The sequence below is a fragment of the Sabethes cyaneus genome, chromosome 2 (assembly GCF_943734655.1).
Source record: "Sabethes cyaneus chromosome 2, idSabCyanKW18_F2, whole genome shotgun sequence".
NCBI lineage: Eukaryota > Metazoa > Arthropoda > Insecta > Diptera > Culicidae > Sabethes > Sabethes cyaneus.
Window position 1 is genome coordinate 113,342,017 of NC_071354.1, and position 21,518 is coordinate 113,363,534.

General features: G+C 36.9%; 2 protein-coding genes across 3 annotated transcripts in view; one reads left to right on the forward strand and one right to left on the reverse strand.

Moving 5' to 3' along the window:
- Positions 1-3,125: 3,125 nt before the first annotated feature.
- On the reverse strand, positions 3,126-7,460 carry LOC128735883 (uncharacterized protein K02A2.6-like). The gene is made up of 2 exons (XM_053830367.1): positions 7,185-7,460; positions 3,126-5,537 (listed from the first exon to the last, which is right to left on the reverse strand). The coding sequence occupies exons 1-2, from the start codon at positions 7,458-7,460 to the stop codon at positions 3,126-3,128; spliced, it is 2,688 nt and encodes an 895-aa protein (XP_053686342.1).
- Positions 7,461-18,280: 10,820 nt separating this feature from the next.
- The window catches only part of LOC128738531 (importin-9-like), a 122,200-nt gene continuing 118,962 nt past the window's right edge, over positions 18,281-21,518 (forward strand). For both annotated transcript variants that reach the window (XM_053833739.1, XM_053833740.1), the window contains exons 1-5: positions 18,281-18,518; positions 18,574-18,785; positions 18,837-19,269; positions 19,321-19,479; positions 19,534-20,018. In XM_053833739.1, coding sequence (XP_053689714.1) covers positions 18,395-18,518; positions 18,574-18,785; positions 18,837-19,269; positions 19,321-19,479; positions 19,534-20,018 — 1,413 coding nt within the window. In that variant the 5' untranslated portion in view covers positions 18,281-18,394. The remainder of the gene's footprint in view (positions 18,519-18,573; positions 18,786-18,836; positions 19,270-19,320; positions 19,480-19,533; positions 20,019-21,518) is intronic.

The following is a 21,518-nucleotide window of genomic DNA, read 5'->3' on the forward strand; positions in this document are numbered from 1 at the left end:
TTCAAGGCCTACTGCCTAAGTTTGGACATCGATATAATACTAATAAAACCCGAATTAATCCACCTAGCGGCGTGACCTGGCCTTTCTACTAGATCATTTTTTTATTTCTTAGTATCTGAATATGTATCTATAATTGAATTAGCCATATTTTTAAACTTCAATTTACTGGTTACTGCGAGCAACTATTGTATTTTCCTTACTAGACTCCAGAATGAATATATGTAGTAAATCAATAAGGCCATTGCAAATCATTTCTAAAGTATTTGTCACCCCCCTCCCCCCCCCTTGAAATGTGGATTCAAAAATCGGGGGGCAAAAAAATTAATTGTAGGATATGAGTCAATTTTTTTCATAAAATCAATTGTGTGTGGGCTCTACAGTCTGCAAAATTCGAAAAATGAGTGTACGAGTTGAGTTAAGGCTTCTAGCACGAAACAGAAATGGAAATTTCCGAAAACCGTCTAAAAAACCTGATTTAATCCACCTAGTGGGGAAAGGAACCTTTGTTATACGGTCCTACTTGTTATTTAAGAGAGAAATCGACACGTCTTCGGAACATAATTCATCTATTGGTTAACGTTGCGTAGTGCGTTGGTTTACATAACATTTTTAGAAAATTGAATAAGTTTACAAAATTTGAACAAAACAGGAGCACTTATAAATTTTGATAGATCCTTTTTCCATGAAATTGTGGAGTCAGTTGTTATTAATGTGAGGAAGTGCAAGTAAAAGTAAGTTGTAAGGGGAAATACTATTCTTTAACATATACATTGCGTAGTGAAGGTCTAGTTTATAAGTTTGTGAACTATGCATAATTTCCTGTAATGCCATTCTATTTGTTTCACATCAATAAAGTTTTCTTGAATAAATTTCATAAATTTTGATCAACCTTCGGTTAGTCACGCTGTGGTAGGTATTTTGTACAACACGTGTAGGTTTTTGAATGCCATATTGTTATAAAGTTACAAATCGTTGTTTAACTAACGTATATTCTTCAATAAACTTGTCATGAGCAAAATGTCATAACTATTCAATGCATTAATACTTTAAATTGTTAAGAAAACAGATCAGCATAAACTGACATCACAGAAATGAAGCAAGCAGCATGCGAGGTGTACCGCAATTGACCCCAACCGGAATTTCCTCTCGTTTCTTCATATGGAAAAATGGTGTTTTTCTGCAGCAAAACTATCAGCAAATGTAAAATGTTTAAAATGTATCCGTTTGTTGATAGTCAAGTAATTCGGAGTCAAAATTAGGGTATTTTTTATAATCAAAGTTCTACAATTCCTGAACAGGCAAACATAGTGGTATACTATATTTAGCAAAGTTGTGTATTTTAACTATTTGTACAACTTTGTAATATATGTAAAAATCATACAACAATTCCAAAAAGAACTGAAATAGAAAAACTGGTTTTACAAATTCATATACAATAAATAAGGTTTTTCTATCTACGCTAAATAGATAGAAGGTTACTGTCTTCAGCAAAATTTCTTGTAATAATATGCTCTAAAACTTTGCAAAACTCGTCAATGTGTTATATTGAAACTGAAGAAAAATAACTTTTTTATTTCACTTTAACGGGGATTAATGAAAATTTAAATTCTACCAGACGATAGAGTTTTCAATTTCAAGAAACTCTTCCAAAAGTTCGATAAATCTAAAACCAAGTTTTCCCAGTCAAAACTCTTAATGCGCACGTTTTACCTTTGTTATACTATAACAAAGGTTTAGGAATTGGTCGAAAAACACGAAATTGATCCGAGGCCCGGAGGGCCGAGCCAAATATACCAATCGATAGGGTTCGACGAACTGAGCAATGTCTGTGTGTGTGTGTATGTATGTGCGGGGCGCAACTTTTCTATCGCCTGTTTCTCGGAGATGCCTGAACCGATTTGTTCGCTATTACTTTTGTTTGAAAGGTATTATTGCCTAGTATATCACTATTGAATTGTTTCGAGGGCCGACATTTCGTTTAAAAGTTATAAGTAAACCCGATTTAATCCACCTAGTGGTGAAAGGAACCTTTGTTATACGGTCTTAATTGCTATTTGAGATAGAAACCGACACGTCTTCGGAGTATAATCCATCTATTGGTTAACGTTGCGTAGTGCGTTGGTTTACATAAAATTTTTGAAAATTGAATACGTTTACAAAATATGACCACTTATAAATTTTGATAGATCCTTTTTTCATGAACTTGCTGAATAAGGATAAGTAAGTTGTTAATAATTTGTGTAAGTGCAAGTAAAAGTAGGTTGTAAGAGCAAATATTATTTTTTAACATATACATTGCGTAGCAAACGTCTAGTTTATAGATGTTTGAACTATGCATAATTTCCAATTTAATAGGCACTACACTATTTGATTCACACCAATAAAGTTTTCTAGAATAAATTTCATCAATTTTTATTAACCTTCGGTTACTCACGCTGTTGTATTTTGTATAACACGTGTAGGTTTTTGAACGCCATATTGTTATAAAGTTACAAAGCGTTGTGTAACTAACGTATATTCTTCAATAAACTTGTTATGAGCAAAATGTCATAACTATTCAATGCATTAATACTTTAAATTGTTGGGAAAATTGATCAGCATAAACTGACATCACAGAAATGAAGCAATCAGCATATGAGGTGTACCGGAATTGGCCTGGAATTTTCTCTCGTTTCTTCATATGGAAAAATGGTGTCTGTATGCATCAAAACAATCAGCAATAATGTAAAATGTTTAAAATGTATCCGTCTGTTGGTAGTCGAGTTGTGCTCTGACAGACGTAAAGAACACAATGATAAATTTTCGTGAACTTATCTTTTGTTTTAAGTATAAAAACAGTATAATCAATATATATAGAATGCCAGTGTCGCTGCAGTGCGCGTGGTAAACATCACACATGTTCAGATAATGTATTTACATTATATATGTTTTATTAAAAGAAATACTATTTGAAATTTTCCACCTTCTTTTATTCGACTGTACTCTGCTACAAACGGATACGGAATGAACCATCTAAAACTAAATTCAAAGTACATAGGATATGGGTCTAAAGCTAAAACCAAAGAGCTAAACACGAGGGGTGCATAGCTACCATAACATCCTCCTTACTTTAAAGAAAAGAAAACTTAACTTAAATTTACATGGTAATCCTTAAATCTATTCGGAAGACGAATTTCTCTTCTCGGGCGATCAACTGGTCTAGGAGCCGATGAAACACGTTTCTCTTTTGGTTGCGAAGCACGAGGTGTTGTAACGGACGATTCGATAGGCACCGTTGACGACGACGACGACTTATCAATCGCAGCAAACGTTGATTGATTTGATGCATGAAAACCATTTTCAATAACTGCGTTGTTCGGAACAGCTTCAATATTTCTATCGGGAAAATTTTCGTCCTCTGGGAGCATCAAGACAGGATTGCGATTGTGTCCAGGTCCAGCTGTTGGTAACGAGGCAAGTTCCTTGCGAGGCTTGATGTGAACAGCACTGCGACGATAACCAGCACCATCTACTTCTACCTGGAAAGAGCGTTCACTCAAGCGATTCAAAATTGTGCCAGGAGTCCACTGTTTCGAAGTTTCTGGATTCAACTGAACATATACTGGAGAGCCGACTTGAAGATTAGGTAGAGTCTTAGTTACTTTATCGTAGTGAAACTTAATTTTCTTTCGGTTTGCTTCAATAGCACCCGGAACACCTTCGACAACTTTCGGAAAAAGATTCTTTGCAGAAGTTGGAATGCCGCAACTGGTAGACCTTGAAAATAAACGAGCCGCTGGACTGGAACCTATTTTATTGGGTATGTTCCGCCAATGTAAAAGTGCATACCAGAAATCAATTCCGGACTCTTGTGACTTTTTCAGCAAACGTTTGGCAATCTTCACGGCTGCTTCGGCTTTCCCATTCGCTTGTTGGTGATGAGGAGCAGATGTTATGTGCTGAAAGTCCCACTCGCGGGCAAACTCTACCATCTTTTGGCAAACAAAGTTAGTACCATTGTCTGTAAGAATTACCTGAGGCTTTCCATGACGAGCGAAGTTTTCCTTACAGGCAGCTATAACGCAATCTGGCTTCAAATCTTTTAAGACGTCGACCTCAAAATAATCAGAATAGTGATCAACGGTTACTAGGAATGCTCTTCTGATATTTACGAAGTCCGCGAAGAAAACATCCATGGAAACGAATTGGAACGGGTACACTGGAATGCTGTGAGTCACCATTGGAGGATTTGATTGAGATGCTGCAAACTTGGCACATGTTGTGCACGACTGGACAACTTCTTTAATTTGAACACTCATTCCGGGCCAGAATAAGTTCGCGCGTGCTAACTTTAAAGTAGCTTCGATTCCACTGTGACTTGCGTGACAAATATCGATAAGTTTTCTGCGTAGAGAGTGCGGTATAAGGATTCTGTCGTTACGGAAAACTAAGCCGTCTTGGGTCGACAACTCCTGACAGTACCGGAAATAAATTTTAACGCTGTCGGGCACTTGGTCGGCCGTCGTTGGCCAGCCATTTAGGATGAATTCGATGATGAGCTGCATCGTCGAGTCTTTCGCTGTTGCTTGAATTATCTCACTCAAACGAGTATCCGAAATACTTAGGTAATTACTTAGTCTGACGCTGCCTACCTGTTCGATGACTTTGTATATGTTGCTTTTCTTGTACACATCTGCAGTTGCATTGTCGTTAAGCGGGGCCCTCGAAAGAGCATCAGCTACAACGTTGTTCTTACCGGTCACATATTCCAAGGATATTCTATATCTTTGAAGATTTAATAGCATATGTTGAAGTCGTCTGGGGGCTGATAGTAGAGGCTTCCGGAAAATGTTAATAAGAGGTCGATGATCGGTTTTAATAGTAACTCTAGGGTTTCCCACGATTAATTGATCGAATCGAACACAAGCAAACAAAATGACAAGCAGTTCCTTCTCTATCTGGGCGTAATTCTTCTCCGTAGCAGTTAGTGTTCGGGAAGCGTATCCGATTACTCCGTCTTCTTGAAAAACAGCAGCTCCCAAACCGAAACAACTGGCATCGCACTCAATGGTAATCGGTAAGTTCATATTGTAGTAGCGAAGCGTGCCAATGTCCGATACTATATTCTTGACGCGTTTGAATTCCTCTTCCTCTATCTCTGTCCACTGCCAAGGAACGGAAGTAGAAATCAATCTTCGCAAGTTTGTAATGTTCATGCTAAGATTTGGGATGAAGCGACTCAAATAATTTATCATACCGACAAAACGGTGAACTTCTTTTCGATCCGATGGAGTAGGAAAGTTTCGTATCGTAGAAATCTTACTTTCATCTGGCTTCAATCCCTGGTCAGTGAGCACGTGACCGTAAAAATCAACTGAAGTCTGGCATAATTTTAGTTTGGAACGGTTCAGTTTAACATTCCGTTCTTCGAGTCTGGATAGCAGGTTTTCTAGATTAGTATTGTGATCGATCAATGCTTCTTCAAATGTACTGCCTTTTCCATATAGCAAGAGATCGTCGGCAATACATTCTACCCCTTTAAGGCCTTGGATTACTTCCTGTAATTTCATTTGGAAGATTTCAGGGGCAGATGAAATACCAAAAGGAAGACGGGTCCATCTATAACGACCGTAGGGGGTCCAAAAGGTTGTCAGCTTACTGCTGGCTTCGTCCAATTCGACATGCCAAAAGCCCTTCTTGGCATCCACTGTCGAAAATATCTTCGCATCACCCAGTTCAGGGAGTATCTCATCAAGAGTAACGAATTGCAAATGGGGCCTTTTGAGCGCCTTATTTAGTGGAATAGGATCTAAACAGATTCGAATGCCTTTCGTTTCAGAGTTACCCCGTTGAACCAAAACAAGGTTGCTAACCCATTCAGTGTGTTGCGGTTCCTTGACAATAATGCCATCCTTTTCGAGAGAGGTCAATTCATTTTTTAACTTACCTCGCAAAGCGATGGGTACCCGACGTGGCTGTTGAATCAATGGAGGAATGCTTTCGTCACACTCTAGAGAAACTTTTCCTGCGAATTTTCCATAGCCGTTAAAGAGTTCCTTGTGTGCGTCGACAATCTGTTCTGCTTTGACGCGGTATACATTGAGTAAGTTGTCGGATGACTTAGCAGATTTGGGTTCTGTTAGAGAAACTGTCTTACAAAATTTAACGAGCCCCAGCACACGACATACATTTGCGGATAACAACGGACGATGATTAACGTCAACTACTTGGAGCACTAAAGTATACTTCTTTCCCACTCGGCGACAAGGTAATTTCACTTGACCCAAAACATTGATGGGGTTTCCACCGAAACTCTGCAAACGGAACTGAGAAGGCAATAATGGAGGGCTAGCGTTACCTGTAAGTTTTGATAAGCATGCATGACCAATCAGGCTCGTGTTCGCTCCAGTATCTAATTCACACACAACGGGCTTCCAGGTACTACCGATTTTCAAATCCAACTGGGCAGATACACCTCCACCTCTGGCGCTGTTGTCAAAAATTCTGCCGATCTCATATTCTTGTTCTGAATCTGCATCCGATTCATCAGTAGAGGAACATTCTTCAGTTTCGCTGTTTTCCTCACCGACTTTCTTCACTCTTCGGGGCTTCTGGCTGCGTGGCTTCCTACTCGACTTGCAAACTTTTCCGAAATGATTTTTACCATTACAACGACGACACTTCTTTCCGAATGCTGGACAAACACCTTTAGCAAATTCATGACGGTCACCACAGAACTTACAACGCAATAGTTTTGTTTTTGTCTTCTGCACTTTGTTTACCTCCACATCTGGAGTCGAGATACCTAGCTCAGAGGAATGCTTCGTTGTTATCTCTTCCGCTCGGCACATATCAATTGCTTTCGTGGTATCAATATCAGGCATGGATATCATTTTAGACCGAAGGCTAGGCCATTTATTGGCAGTCACAAGCTTAAATGTAACGAATTCTGCTTGTAACTCACCCAGCTTAGCTGTTTTGGCTAGAATCTTAAGCCGTGTAGCAAACTCATCGATAGACTCTCTCGGATGCTGAGCTGCTGAGAAATATTCCAGCCGGTCTATGATGATGTTTCGCTTTGTAACCACTTTTTGCTTAATAGCACACAATGCCGCTTCAAGATTCGATTGCTCCTCCACAGTAAGCTCAAAATTAAAATATTTTTTTCTAGCGGGCTCGCCGATAACGGACAGAAGAAAACTCACTTTCTGCGGATCGTCGGCTGCTGGCCACCGGTCCATACCAATGGCTTTTGCGTAGTCTCGCCAGCTTTTTTCGAAAAAGTCAAAATTTTCTTGCATGTCTCCTTCCAAAGCGAGAGGAGACGGCTGCGGAACTGTTACACTTGCAGCACACGGCTGGCGACTAGCCGACGCGTTAGCGGTATTCGATTGATTTACTGCGGTTGTCAATCCACGACATAATTCAGCAAACATTCTGGTTTGGTGATCCAGAAGCTGCTGGAACTGTATATTATCCATCTTTATGGCACAACGTAAAACACGTGACAAGGACACGAAAACAAAATGGCCGCCAACAAACTGCGACTTAACGATTCACACGTTCTAATTTTCGTCCTTGCTTCTATAGTCTCGTTTGTTTAACACTGAATTTTCCCGCGATATCACAAATGACGCCGAAAACACTTTAGAAACAAACTTTTACTTCTGACACCATGTTTTATTAAAAGAAATACTATTTGAAATTTTCCACCTTCTTTTATTCGACTGTACTCTGCTACAAACGGATACGGAATGAACCATCTAAAACTAAATTCAAAGTACATAGGATATGGGTCTAAAGCTAAAACCAAAGAGCTAAACACGAGGGGTGCATAGCTACCATAACAATATATGCAAATGTGTGTGTGCCTGAGATTCATCAAAAGGGGAATCTCATTGTCAAACTTTGACAACCAGTTTAAAATTTCAACTATGGCTGCCAAATAATGTGATTGGAAACTTCGCTGAGTCCTGTAGAAAAACAGCGACACTGGCATTCTATATATATTGATTCTACTATAAAAACTGCTTTTAAAATCGCAGAAATCAATAAGACCTTAAATAGACGAAATCGGGCCCATTTTACGTATTTTTGAGTAATTTTTTACTCATTATATAGTTTTAAGCATAAACTTAATGTTGGGTACTTTTAATCGAGCATTAAGTAGATTTTACGCAATGGCGGGTTCAAAAGCATTACATTATTTTGGGTAATTTTAACCGGATAGTAAGTAAATTTAACCTAATAAATGGTTTATAAGCATTAACTCAATGGTAAGTATTTTTAACCTAACATGAAGTAAATTTTACTCAATAGATAGTTCAGATGAACAAACTCAACATTAAGTAATTTTAACCGAAAATTGTTTGGTTTATTGAAAATACTCAAAATTGGCTTCCTGCACGCATGTAACGGATTGGGTAGAAGGAACTTAATACTGGGTACTTTCAGTTTTCCGTGTGTACCACTAGCACGTACAGCTGAATTAATCGATTAGTGCAGACAACGCTCGCCGATTAATCGGTAATCGAATAATTCTAGATAGAATTAACAAAAGGGCGAATGTCGCAAATGTAAACAAAACGAGTGAGAGTTATTTTTTGCTGGACCAGCATAGGAAAATCAACCCTCACTCGGTTTGTTTACGCTTGCGACATTCGCCCTTTTGTTAATTCTATCTTCAATTGAAATTTTCGGACATCACTACTCACTGCGAATATGCGTTGTAGAGTGACTATATACAGAGTGGCGACAATGTCAAAATTAGAATGATAATTATCTGTCAGTGTCATTCCAATCGAGCAGACGACCTATCCGACGCGTATGCAGGAAAGAGAAAGAAAAACCTTGGAAAACCCGCATTGCATACATTTGGGATGACTTGTCGCCACTCTGTATATAGTAAGGGTAAGCGGGGCAAGACCGCCCGCCTAAGAAAAACCACCTGTATAAAAAAAAGTTGTAGCTCAATTTCTAATTTATCTGCTTTAAATGAACAATCCATCTATTACCTACACGTAAAAAATAAAAACATAAATATTTGTAATGATTTTCCATTTTTTATTGCGATTTGGAAACACGTCCAAAAAAATAGAATATTTTTCCATGCGGGGTGAAACACGCCCACTAACGGGGTAAAACCGCCATAGCCTATAACTTTACCAATATTCAACCGATTTCAACGAAACTGGTGGCATTGGATTCGTGAATTTATCTAATTTAAACAAATTAAATCAGTTTGCCATCAAACAATACATGGTTTCCCGAGATTCGCAATTTCGAAAGAATGTCCGGCAACCACTCGTATTTGAAGAATATCAGTAATATAGGTACAAACAGTCTTTAAATTGATACCGTGTAGTTTCCTGAGACAACGAGATGGATCGGTTTAGGCATCTTGGCGTCAATCTTTAAGGACTAGAGATGATCTAAGATAAAATATAACAATATGGTATTAAAGTTCCTGCAATTGATTCGGTGGGTCATTTTTTGACATTTCAAATTGTTCTGATTGATAAACCAGATACAGATTATTTTTGCATTGCTAAGAAAATTTGCTATATTTTCATAAAAAAATGTTTATTCCATGATATTTGTTCCAAGAAGGAGGAATTATTGAAAAAAGCTATATCCGAGAAAACAAGAAAATGTCCATAGCACCCGCAGGGAAAATTGGCGATTTAGATTTTTCTAAACAGTCTACCAGCTATAAACTAAGCACATTTATATTGTTTTATGTAAATCTGAGATTCTTTGGTCCAAACTATGCAATTATTTTAAAAATTTTCTTATCGCACTAGCATTATGCACGACGGTCTTGCGCCGTTCGTTGTGGGCGGTTTTACCCCCAAATGACCGATTTACACATTTCACTATTTATTTCAACAAAACTGCATGAACAGTCACCTAATTTAGGTACTGTCGGATGGGGACAGGATCAGAGATGCGATATGGTTGGATTTACTAAAAGTTTTAACGTTTTGAATAAAATAAACCCTAAGTTCTGCGGGAACAAAGTTATAAAAAACGAAACGATTATAACGATAAATCTGTTTTTATTTATTTCTCCGATAGTTTATACGGTATTGCTGTACAAGGTATTGTAAAATATTGCGTACGCATTCAGTAATTTGACTGTCATCAACATTTAACACCAATTTGAGCAAGGCCCTGTAAAACCATGGTGGGCGGTTTTACCCCGGCGGGCGTTGTTACCCCGTTTACCCTTAACTATAATGCGTTATAATCGCGGGATCGTGTTGGTTCGAAAGGTTTCGAAAAATATCGCCCTTGTATCGAAAATATCGTTAATTTTGATCACTAAAAATAACGTACTTAAACGTTATATTTCAAGTGCCAGTAGTACCCAATAATTGTATTGTGAAAATAAATTGTTATTTATGCAACATTTTACAAATTGAATGCAATAACAAAAGCACAACTTATAAAAAATCGTGTGTTATCGATATTAACTGCATATGCGTTATAAACGAATAAAACGCATGGTTACGTTTTATTTCAATAATACGCATATTCGCAGTGAGTCAGGTAAAACAGTAGCGGAAGGTAAAGTTTCATATGAGCTATATGTATCCAGCTTTTTACGAGCCATAATGGCGGACGTGTTCGTAATATTTGAATGGCATTTTTGGCATTTCCCTAATAGATCGCACGTTTTCTTTCCGTACATTCCTTTAGTTTTCCCGTGAACCCGCGGAAAGAAAACGTGCGATGTATTAGGGAAATGTCAAAAATGCTGTTCAAATATTACGAACACGTTCGCCATTATGGCTCGTAAAAAGCTGGATTGCCAAAGCTCTGGAGCAAGAGGAAACGCATTAAGTTATTTTGCTTTTTTTTTTTTCAATTTACCCGGTCAACTTTAACGTCAATTGTGTATGACGCTTGATCGGTTTTTAATGTGAACGCATTCATACCACCGGGGTACAGATTAAAAATGTTTAAAGATTAAAGATTAGAGATTAAAGAATAAAGATTAAAGAAGGTCACACCAACGGGGGTACACGGTATACAGAGTGACGACATGTCATCCCAAAAGTATGCAATGCTCTAGCAATGCTTATTTTCTTTCTCTTTCCTGCATACGCGTTGGATTGGTCGTCTGCTCGATTGGAATGACACTGACAGATAATTATCATTCCAATTTTGACATTGTCGCCACTCTATATATAGTCACTCTAGTGAAGAAGTGAATTCGCTATCGACCTTTTCGCGCGCTTAATGGCTAGTGGGTACACTTAGAGTGTATATAGTCACTCTAGGTACACTAAAGAATCTGACTAAAGAAAAGACACTGGAGCTCAGTCACTCGCGGCCTCCTGTCATCATTAAACCTGATGTGCTCAACGATGATTGTTGTGCGTGACTCTGTTCAAAGTTGCTAGGAAAAGTTCGAACAATATTTTTTCGAGTTCAACATTTAGGCGATTTTATGAACTGTACGATACAAATTTGATTGCCTGGTGTTTTCGTTAGGCAGCACGGATCGATTTCGTGATGATACGATGATATTTGTTGCCGTTTGCTTGCAGTCATTATTTTCAGTCGCGTTCATCGACTGATACTCCACAAGTTTTCGAGCAAAGATTCAGAACGTTTCATCGAGATTCATGCGCACTTGGTTTCGACGAACTGAAAATGAGTTACCTGTCAATTCTTTAGTCAGATTCTTTAGGGTACACTTTTCGAAAATGTTTATTTGCTTTTAGCAACTCCGCTCACGTACGCTTGATAATTCTACAACAACAATCAAAGGTGGAAATGTTAACTTGACGTGAATAAAGTTGCCAAGGTATGTTAATATTTTCCGAAAGTTGTACCCACCAGCCGCCATTACGCACGCGAAAAGGTGGATAGAGCTTTCTGACAGCTCAAGCACCCACACTAGCGAACACGAAATACGCGTTTATATACATGTTTACCTCATTTTGGGGAACAGCTGATGGTGGAGGAACAAACCGACAAAAAGCGATTACTAGTTGTGTTCCGCCGTTTGCCACACTGCAGAGCACATATGTCGACTAACATTTGAAAAGGGCGGATAAGCCAACTGTCAAACAGAACGGGTGAGAGTTATTTTTTGCTGGAGCAGCATAGGAAAATGAGCTCTCATTCGTTCTGTTTGACAGTTGGCTTATACGCCCTTTTCAAATGTTAGTCGACATATTTCGGTCAAATTTTCCATCCTGTTCCAAATTCAAGCACATATTTAGAAAATATGCTGGTATTTAAGCCAGTCGAAGACGAAATGCATTCTGTACCTTGGTGACAAAGGAATGCATCTCTTTTGTTTACTGTTGTTGTTTGCCTCATTTTCAAGCACCAATACACACATAACTGGAAAGCTCTATATATGGCAGTTCTAGAGTGACTATATACTAAATATATATACTATATACTATATAGTCACTCTAGGCAGTTCCATGAGAGTACAAGAGATCGATTTGTGCTTACATAGCGAATGCGGGTTTTTAAATAGGGAGATATTTATTTATGTCATATGTCGACCAACATTTGAAAGGGGCGGATAAGCCAACTGTCAAACAGAACGAGTGAGAGTTCATTTTCCTATGCTGCTCCAGCAAAAAATAACTCTCACCCGTTCTGTTTGACAGTTGGCTTATCCGCCCCTTTCAAATGTTGGTCGACTTAATAACCAACACGCTTAAAAAATTTAACCCGCGAATGAATAAGATTAACTCAGAAATGAGTGACTTCAACTCAAAAATGAGTAAAAACCGACTCACTTTGACAAAAAGTGGAACAGCCCAAAAATATGAGTAATGGCAATTTCTCAATTCTGAGTAGTTTAGGTCGACCTTATAACTGAGTTAAATTTACTCGTAATTTGTGTAAGTACTACTCAGTTTTGGGTGAAATGGCACTCATTTATGAGTAAATATTGCTCATTAATGAGCTTCTACGGTGGAACTCATAAAAGGAGTAAGAGTTACTCAAAATAGTGTGTAAAATATACGCATGTTTTGAGCTGTTCCACTTTTCGTGAAAGTGGGTCAAATTTTTTAAGCATGAAGAGCTAGGACAGGACGTGCCAAGTGTCCAAAGTAAATTGATATATATCAGGTATGTGACCATCGAGGGTTGCATTAGTGTGTGTAGAAAGAAGAAGAAATAGTTCTGAAATATGGTGGAACTTGCATGAAAATTAAAACTAAATTAATTGTAATTAATGAATGCAGCTATATTATTCCAGAGAAATATTTGAACATTTACAATGAAATGTAAGGAATATATTTTTAAGTCATTTGCACTTGTAGCCTTCTTTAATTATGCGTAAAAAATTTGTGAACATGAGTGACTAACTATTTCGATGTACAATTGAAAAATGAATTAATGTTTCTAATACTTCACGATCAATACGGTATACGGTTGCTTAAATTAAAACACGTTCCGTCCAACATTTTGCTTGCATGATGCTCTTGAATATCTGCCTCTGATGTCTTCTTTTAAAAAATAGTTTTATTCGAATAGATGCTTGTGCTACTGCTTGAAAATCCTTAAGTTGAAGTCACTATTCCAAGATGATACCTTTTTATCATAAATTTGCCCGCTCACGTTGTTTGATATATATGCTCTTGTCTCAACACTACGTAGAAAACCATAAAAAGTAATCTTAGATTGCTACAAAACAGTCTTAGATGATAATTAACACTTTAAAAGCTTACCAGAAATCAGACGAAAAATATCGCGGGCGGATTACAATGTTGCTCATGCTGCTTATTGAACAATCATGTCCGAGCATTTTAAAGAATTTCTTTTTTGTTTTACTACTTGTAGGAAAGCGATATAAGGACATTTCTTTGAGATATCTTGATACCGCTTTGACGAAAAAATTTCCGCTTGCAATTTGGAATGTTGTACTTCATTGTATTCATGAAAATACATACTAGAAATAATGTTCTAAGCATAAACATAAAAGCTGTAAGAAAAAAAAAAGACAAATCTTGCGTATCCAACGATTTTTTTTAAAAATTAACTAATTTTCCATACAAAATGCTCGAAATCTCAGAACTAGTGTAGATGTGTTAGTGCAAAGTGTATATGACAGCTCGCATTGTCATATACCTGGTATATATCAATTTACTTTGCCAAGTGTCAACCGCGGCGTTGACCCAAAATTGACCCAATTTCTGATTGGCTGAAAGTAACGAGCAACCGTTGACTGGAAAATATAACGCGGTATCGCTTTCAGTGTTGCTGAAACTCATTAATGGGAATACGTCAATAAGTTATTATTTCCGAATTTTAATTTCTTTTGTATTCTGTAGTTCTATGCTTGGTTTTATATTAGTTTTGTTTGTACACGAATTTTAATATTCAAAATAAAATGCAAAATATGATTTTGGTCGCATTAACTGTGCAGTATTCGGGAGCTGATTATCGGCAAACGAAGTTATTTTTAAAACAATATGTGCAGGCAACAGTGGCGCATAGTGTACAAAGAATAGAGCTTTCTGACAGCTCAAGCACCCACACTAGCGAACCAAAGTAAATTGATATATACCAGGTATGTGACCATCGAGGGTTGCATTAGTGTGTGTAGAAAGAAGAAGAAATAGTTCTGAAATATGGTGGAACTTGCATGAAAATTAAAACTAAATTAATTGTAATTAATGAATGCAGCTATATTATTCCAGAGAAATATTTGAACATTTACAATGAAATGTAAGGAATATATTTCAAAGTCATTTGCACTTGTAGCCTTCTTTATTATGCGTAAAAAATTTGAGAACATGGGTGACTAACTATTTCGATATGCAATTGAAAAATGAATTAATGTTTCTAATACTTCACGATCAATACGGTATACGGTTGCTTAAATTAAAACACGTTCCATCCAACATTTTGCTTGCATGATGCTCTTGAATATCTGCCTTTGATGTCTTCTTTTAACAAATAGTTTTATTCGAATAGATGCTTGTGCTACTGCTTGAAAATCCTTAAGTTGAAGTCACTGTTCCAAGATGATACCTTTTTATCATAAATTTACCCGTCTCAACACTACGTAGAAAACCATAAAAAGTAATCTTAGATTGCTACAAAACGGTCTTAGAAGATAATTAACACTTTAAAAGCTTACCAGAAATCAGACGAAAAATATCGCGGGCGGATAACAATGTTGCTCAAGCTGCTTATTGAACAATCATGTCCGAGCATTTTAAAAAAAATCTTTTTTGTTTTACTACTTGTAGGAAAGCGATATAACGACATTTCTTTGAGACATCTTGACGAAAAAATTTCCGCTTGCAATTTGGAATGTTGCACTTCATTGTATTCATGAAAATACATACTAGAAATAATGTTCTAAGCATAAACATAAAAACTGTAAGAAAAAAATAGACAAATCTTGCGTATCCAACGATTTTCTTTTAAAATTAACTAATTTTCCATACAAAATGCTCGAAATCTCAGAACTAGTGTAGATGTGTTAGTGCAAAGTGTATATGACAGCTCGCATTGTCATATACCTGGTATATATCAATTTACTTTGGTTGTTTGCCTCATTTTCAAGCACCAATCCAGCTTTCCACGAGCGATAATGGCGTATATTGAGCACAATTGGGCACAATCTTTTGACATTCATTGGAGGAGCGTCGAGTTCGCCCTGACGGAGTTACTATGGATACATTCATGATTGTTTGTTGTTCGAATGTAAAAATGTAAACATTGTTCAATTTTACAGATCAGCCAAAGAGGAACATAATTGAACGGACAAGTTTTATGGATTGTGGCTTTGCAGGTTTCGCAAATTTCAGGGAGAATGTCCAAATACGCAACGGAAAGTTTCTTGTCGAGACGCTGTTCGAGAGCAAACTTGACAACGGCTCGACCAACATGAAGTTAATGTTTGTGTTAATGTGTAATGTTTCGAATGTTTAATTCGCACGATTGTGAAAAAGTATTCTGAGCCAGTGCCTTCAGCAAATTATGGCCGCAAACCACTATAAAAGTTTGAATCCGTTTAGTTATGTTCCACTTCAGCTGATCTGCAAAATTAAACAATGTTTACATTTTTACACTCGAACAACAAACAATCATGAATGTATCCATAGTAACTCCGTCAGGGCGAACTCGACGCTCCTCCAATGAATGTCAAAAGATTGTGCCCACTTGTGCTCAATATCCGCCATTATCGCTCGTGGAAAGCTGGATACACACATAACTGGAAAGGTTATTCAATCGGGATGGCGGTCATCAAAGTAAATTGATATATACCAGGTATATGACAATGCGAGCTGTCATATACACTTTGCACTAACACATTTACACTAGTTCTGAGATTTCGAGCATTTTGTATGGAAAATTAGTTAATTTTTTAAAAAAATCGTTGGATACGCAAGATTTGTCTTTTTTTTTCTTACAGCTTTTATGTTTATGCTTAGAACATTATTTCTAGTATGTATTTTCATGAATACAATGAAGTACAACATTCCAAATTGCAAGCAGAAATTTTTTCGTCAAAGCGGTATCAAGATATCTCAAAGAAATGTCCTTATATCGCTTTCCTACAAGTAGTAAAACAAAAAAGAAATTCTTTAAAATGCTCGGACATGATTGTTCAATAAGCAGCATGAGCAACATTGTAATCCGCCCGCGATATTTTTCGTCTGATTTCTGGTAAGCTTTTAAAGTGTTAATTATCATCTAAGACTGTTTTGTAGCAATCTAAGATTACTTTTTATGGTTTTCTACGTAGTGTTGAGACAAGAGCATATATATCAAACAACGTGAGCGGGCAAATTTATGATAAAAAGGTATCATCTTGGAATAGTGACTTCAACTTAAGGATTTTCAAGCAGTAGCACAAGCATCTATTCGAATAAAACTATTTTTTAAAAGAAGACATCAGAGGCAGATATTCAAGAACATCATGCAAGCAAAATGTTGGACGGAACGTGTTTTAATTTAAGCAACCGTATACCGTATTGATCGTGAAGTATTAGAAACATTAATTCATTTTTCAATTGTACATCGAAATAGTTAGTCACCCATGTTCTCAAATTTTTTACGCATAATTAAAGAAGGCTACAAGTGCAAATGACTTAAAAATATATTCCTTACATTTCATTGTAAATGTTCAAATATTTCTCTGGAATAATATAGCTGCATTCATTAATTACAATTAATTTAGTTTTAATTTTCATGCAAGTTCCACCATATTTCAGAACTATTTCTTCTTCTTTCTACACACACTAATGCAACCCTCGATGGTCACATACCTGGTATATATCAATTTACTTTGGGCGGTCATGAAGTATTCCACCACGCACACATATAAAGATTTTTTGACATTAGCTGTGGACCTCGCTGAAGCTGTTTGCAGTAGGAATAATATCAAGAACATCAAATTACAAACTCCCGGATCCTCTCCGCCACTCTTTGCTCCCCTCTCACACCAACATAAACGATCCGCAGCTAATGTCATTCTTGTTAGTGACGAAACCGCAAATTACTTCATAATGAAAAGAAGAGTAAGAAGCCAGATGGCACGTCCTTTCCTAGACCTAGAGTGACTATATACAGAGTGGCGACAATGTCAAAATTGGAATGATAATTATCTGTCAGTGTCATTCCAATCGAGCAGACGACCTATCCAACGCGTATGCAGGAAAGAGAAAGAAAAACCTTGGAAAAACCGCATTGCATACATTTGGGATGACTTGTCGCCACTCTGTATATAGTCACTCTATGTTCAACAAGTGAAACAACTCGCTTCATGTAAGAAGTAAAGGTAAGGGAAAGTCAGTTTCTTTTATTTGTTTCGACGATGCCGGGCCCTGCTTGTCACACTCAGTGCATTTATTTATAATTTGCTCCATCGTTGGACAATGCAAAGTTACATCCACATTTGTCGCATAACGAGTCTTGGCTTACCAAGTCAATTTTACGTTTTTCAAACAATCTTTCGGTGTTCGCTTTCGTTGCTATTCGTTTTTGTTTACGGATATTGTTTATATCTTTAACAGCCATCGACTAAATTTTATCAATGTTTACTAGAGTGACTATATATAGAGTGGCGACAATGTCAAAATTGGAATGATAATTATCTGTCAGTGTCATTCCAATCGAACAGGCGACCTATCCAATGCGTATGCAGGAAAGAGAAAGAAAAACCTTGGAAAAACCGCATTGCATACATTTGGGATGACTTGTCGCCACTCTATATATAGTCACTCTAATGTTTACGATGCCTCGGAAATATCGATGTTATCCATAAGTATCGATATGTTTTCCATCCCTAATCAGCAACTTCGTAGTCGCGAATACGTCAACGCGAATTGCTTGCTAGGCTTGCTAGTGATAAAATAATCTATACGCTTTTAGCTTTTACTCGGGTTTTTATGATCTTTCAAAAAGCTTGACTGAGAAAATGGCACATAACGCAGATTTGATCAAACAAGCGATGTTCGAAGAATTACAAAAGATTCTTAATCCAGATGGTGAAACTCGTCGGCAAGCAGAAGAAAGATTAGCACAACTTAAATTTACAGAAGGTAAGCATTTCGTTTTACTCCATAGTGTATACTAAATTAATACAAAATTATTTAGGATATGGCATTTATCTAGCGGAAATCACAGTCAATCAAACACTAGATCTTGCTTTTAGACAATTAGCTTCTGTTATGTTAAAGCAATATGTAGAAGATTGTTGGGCCGAAATACCGGACGAAGGATTCGATAAAACTCTGATAGTCAATCCAGAAGCAAAAATAGCTATTAAAACGATACTGCCACAAGGCTTATATGACCCAAATAGTAAAGTAAGTGACTGTATTTCTCATGTATTCTCATTTAATATAATTACACCATAGATTCGCAGTGTTGTTGCTTATTCCATTTCTAATATTGCTTCATATGATTGGCCAAACGACTGGCAAGAACTATTCGATATTATCGTCAAATGCCTTGGTGGCAATGAAAATTCTGTTCATGGCGCGATGAAGGTTTTGGTTGAGTTCACACTAGATTTAGACAAACAGATACTGGATGTGGGTCCAATGATTATATCTGAGGTATACAGAATTTTTGAAGCGCAATCGGTATACAGTGTTTCTACTAGAAGCTATGCTATTAAAATACTCAATTCGTTGCTGAGAAGCGTAAACACACATGTCGAGTCGAAGCAGGATCAGACAAATATATTTAATCCAACGCTTCCTATTTTTATGCAAAAAATGATAGAAGGACTCACAGTTCCGAATGGGTCATATAGCAGCTTTGAGTTGAAAACCGAAATACTAAAAGGTATGTAATATGGATATGTTTCATATTTAATATTAATTTTACATTTTCTAGCTCTTAAGCTCATGATATCAGAAATGCCAAAATTTGCTAACCAATATCTCTCGGCAATTTTGCCTCCTATCTGGCAATTATTAACGCAGATGGCTGATCTTTACATTAAAATCGTGGTAAATGAAACAGAAGAAAGCCCATTTGCCCACAATGCTGAAGGTAGATAAACCATTATGCGTATTTAGTATTGAATAATAAATATATTCTTTTCAGGGGATGAAAATGAAGATTTCATTTCAATGATCTTGCAAATCTTTGAGTTTTTACATACAATTATTGAAATGAAAAAATACAAAGGCGCCATTACAAATGTGTTAACTGATTTGATTTATATTATTATCCTATATATGCAAATAACGGAGGAGCAGGCTCAAAGCTGGAGCATCGATCCAGAAAAATATGTAGAAGATGAAGACGAACAGGGAATAGATTTTTCGATTAGGAATACTGCCCATGATGTGCTCTTGGTTATTGGTCAAGAATACGAACATAAATTACTGTCATGCTTTTCTGAAGCGTTGGGAAAACACATAACAGTTGCTGATGCCGATCGAAATGCAGGTCATTTGCATTGGTGGAAGGTGTATGAAGCGTCAATGCTAGCTGTAGGTTCATTTAAGGAACTATTTATGGCAAATGAAACGACGTTCGATCTGTATCAATATATGAATCTTGTGGACAGCGCTATGAAATACCAGGTATTGAGCATTTTTCTCTATTTGTTTAAATTTATACAGTTATACATTTTATAAAACTTTGTACCAATGCATGCATAGTTTATGGACCTAGGTATAAACGAAAGCAATATTTTAAAAATTCTAAGAAAAAATCAAAAACCTTCGATAATTTTTTTGTTTTAGCCTAATCTTTCAATCTTAAATAACTTTGGACACTACTTTTTGTTCTTGCAATAAGAAGACAACTTGCAACTTATTGTAAGAACAAAAAGTAGTGTCCAAAGTTATTTAAGATTGATACTAGTTCTTACGTTAGCACGACAACGTAATTGAAGTTAATCTTTCAATACTAAAAGTTTCACGGTGCAGGAGTCATTCGTTCTTGAAATATCTGTTAAATTCACCCCTGTACTGCCGCTAGAAACAATTGTCCCATGTTACATTTTGTCATTTTCGATATTTTGTTGTCTTATATCATCATATTTCACATCCTCAGGCATGGGCTGGCAAATGAGTGAACATGTGCAAATATATCACCTCTGTTTTCTAACTCCTATCTCTACCTCCACGAGGTGCCGGCTGGGGTACGGTAGCCAAAGTTGCGCACCTGGTGGTACGCAACCTTGGTTGTCGTATGCAGACAGAGAAGGTGGAACACTCGCCGTGTGGTTTCCGGCTGCGGGGTGTGGGCAAATCGGGAGAGAGTTATTTTCTCAGCTGGCTTAGCACAGAGAGAGAGAGACTCTAAATCGGTCTGTTTTACACAATCTGCAGTTAGGCCCTTTGGGACGAATGTATTTATTTCGCGTTTCCTGTACTTCTTCGCTTAATAACCCTATGGGTAGTGCCGTAGCCTTAATAATATCTGCGCCGTGTACTAGCATTTTATGAACAATTGGCGATATAGCTAATATAGAATTAAATGGGAAAGAATCTCCTAAACTACCGAATTACTTTCACGAACATTTTAGATACTAATTTAAAATAACAGTAACGGTACCCTCAAATCTTTTGACGAAAAACTCCAGGATTCTAATAGGATTTGCTTGAAAACGTTCCTCCTTTTTTACTACGATTATAGTCATGTTCCTGTTCCTGAATACGTATAAGACATCAATTTTAAGACTTCTCAGCTTTCTGACACTAAAGTAATTTAAAAGATTACTTTAGACTAGAATCAGAAATATCAATATAAAATTTAATTTCATGTGCATATATGCAAGTGAAGATTTCCATGACTATTTGTAAAATAATGAAAATTGTAAGATAGATATTTATCAAAAACAGCTGGTGCTGAGCTCCATTTGCAGAGAGGACGATACGACAGTGATTATTTGAAATCCAGGATAACTGCTAACCAGAGTACAGTAGTTCTGTGGAGACCAAGGCCCTTCACTCTAAACCACCGTCGAACTAACTACGCGCGCAATGAACCAGCCTGCCGCTGTATGCAGCTAATGAACAATTTTAGAAACATACTAAACTTAAACATGTCGACTGATACTACTAAGAAAAAACTTT

What these genes read in the sequence shown, in the direction of transcription:
- LOC128735883 (XM_053830367.1), bottom strand. Translation starts at nt 7,460, where the DNA reads ATGGATAATATACAGTTCCAGCAGCTTCTGGATCACCAAACCAGAATG. An exon ending in CAGCCGACGATCCGCAGAAA is followed by an intron (nt 5,538 to 7,184) that starts GTGAGTTTTCTT and finishes ATGAAATTACAG; the next exon opens with GAAGTAATCCAAGGCCTTAA.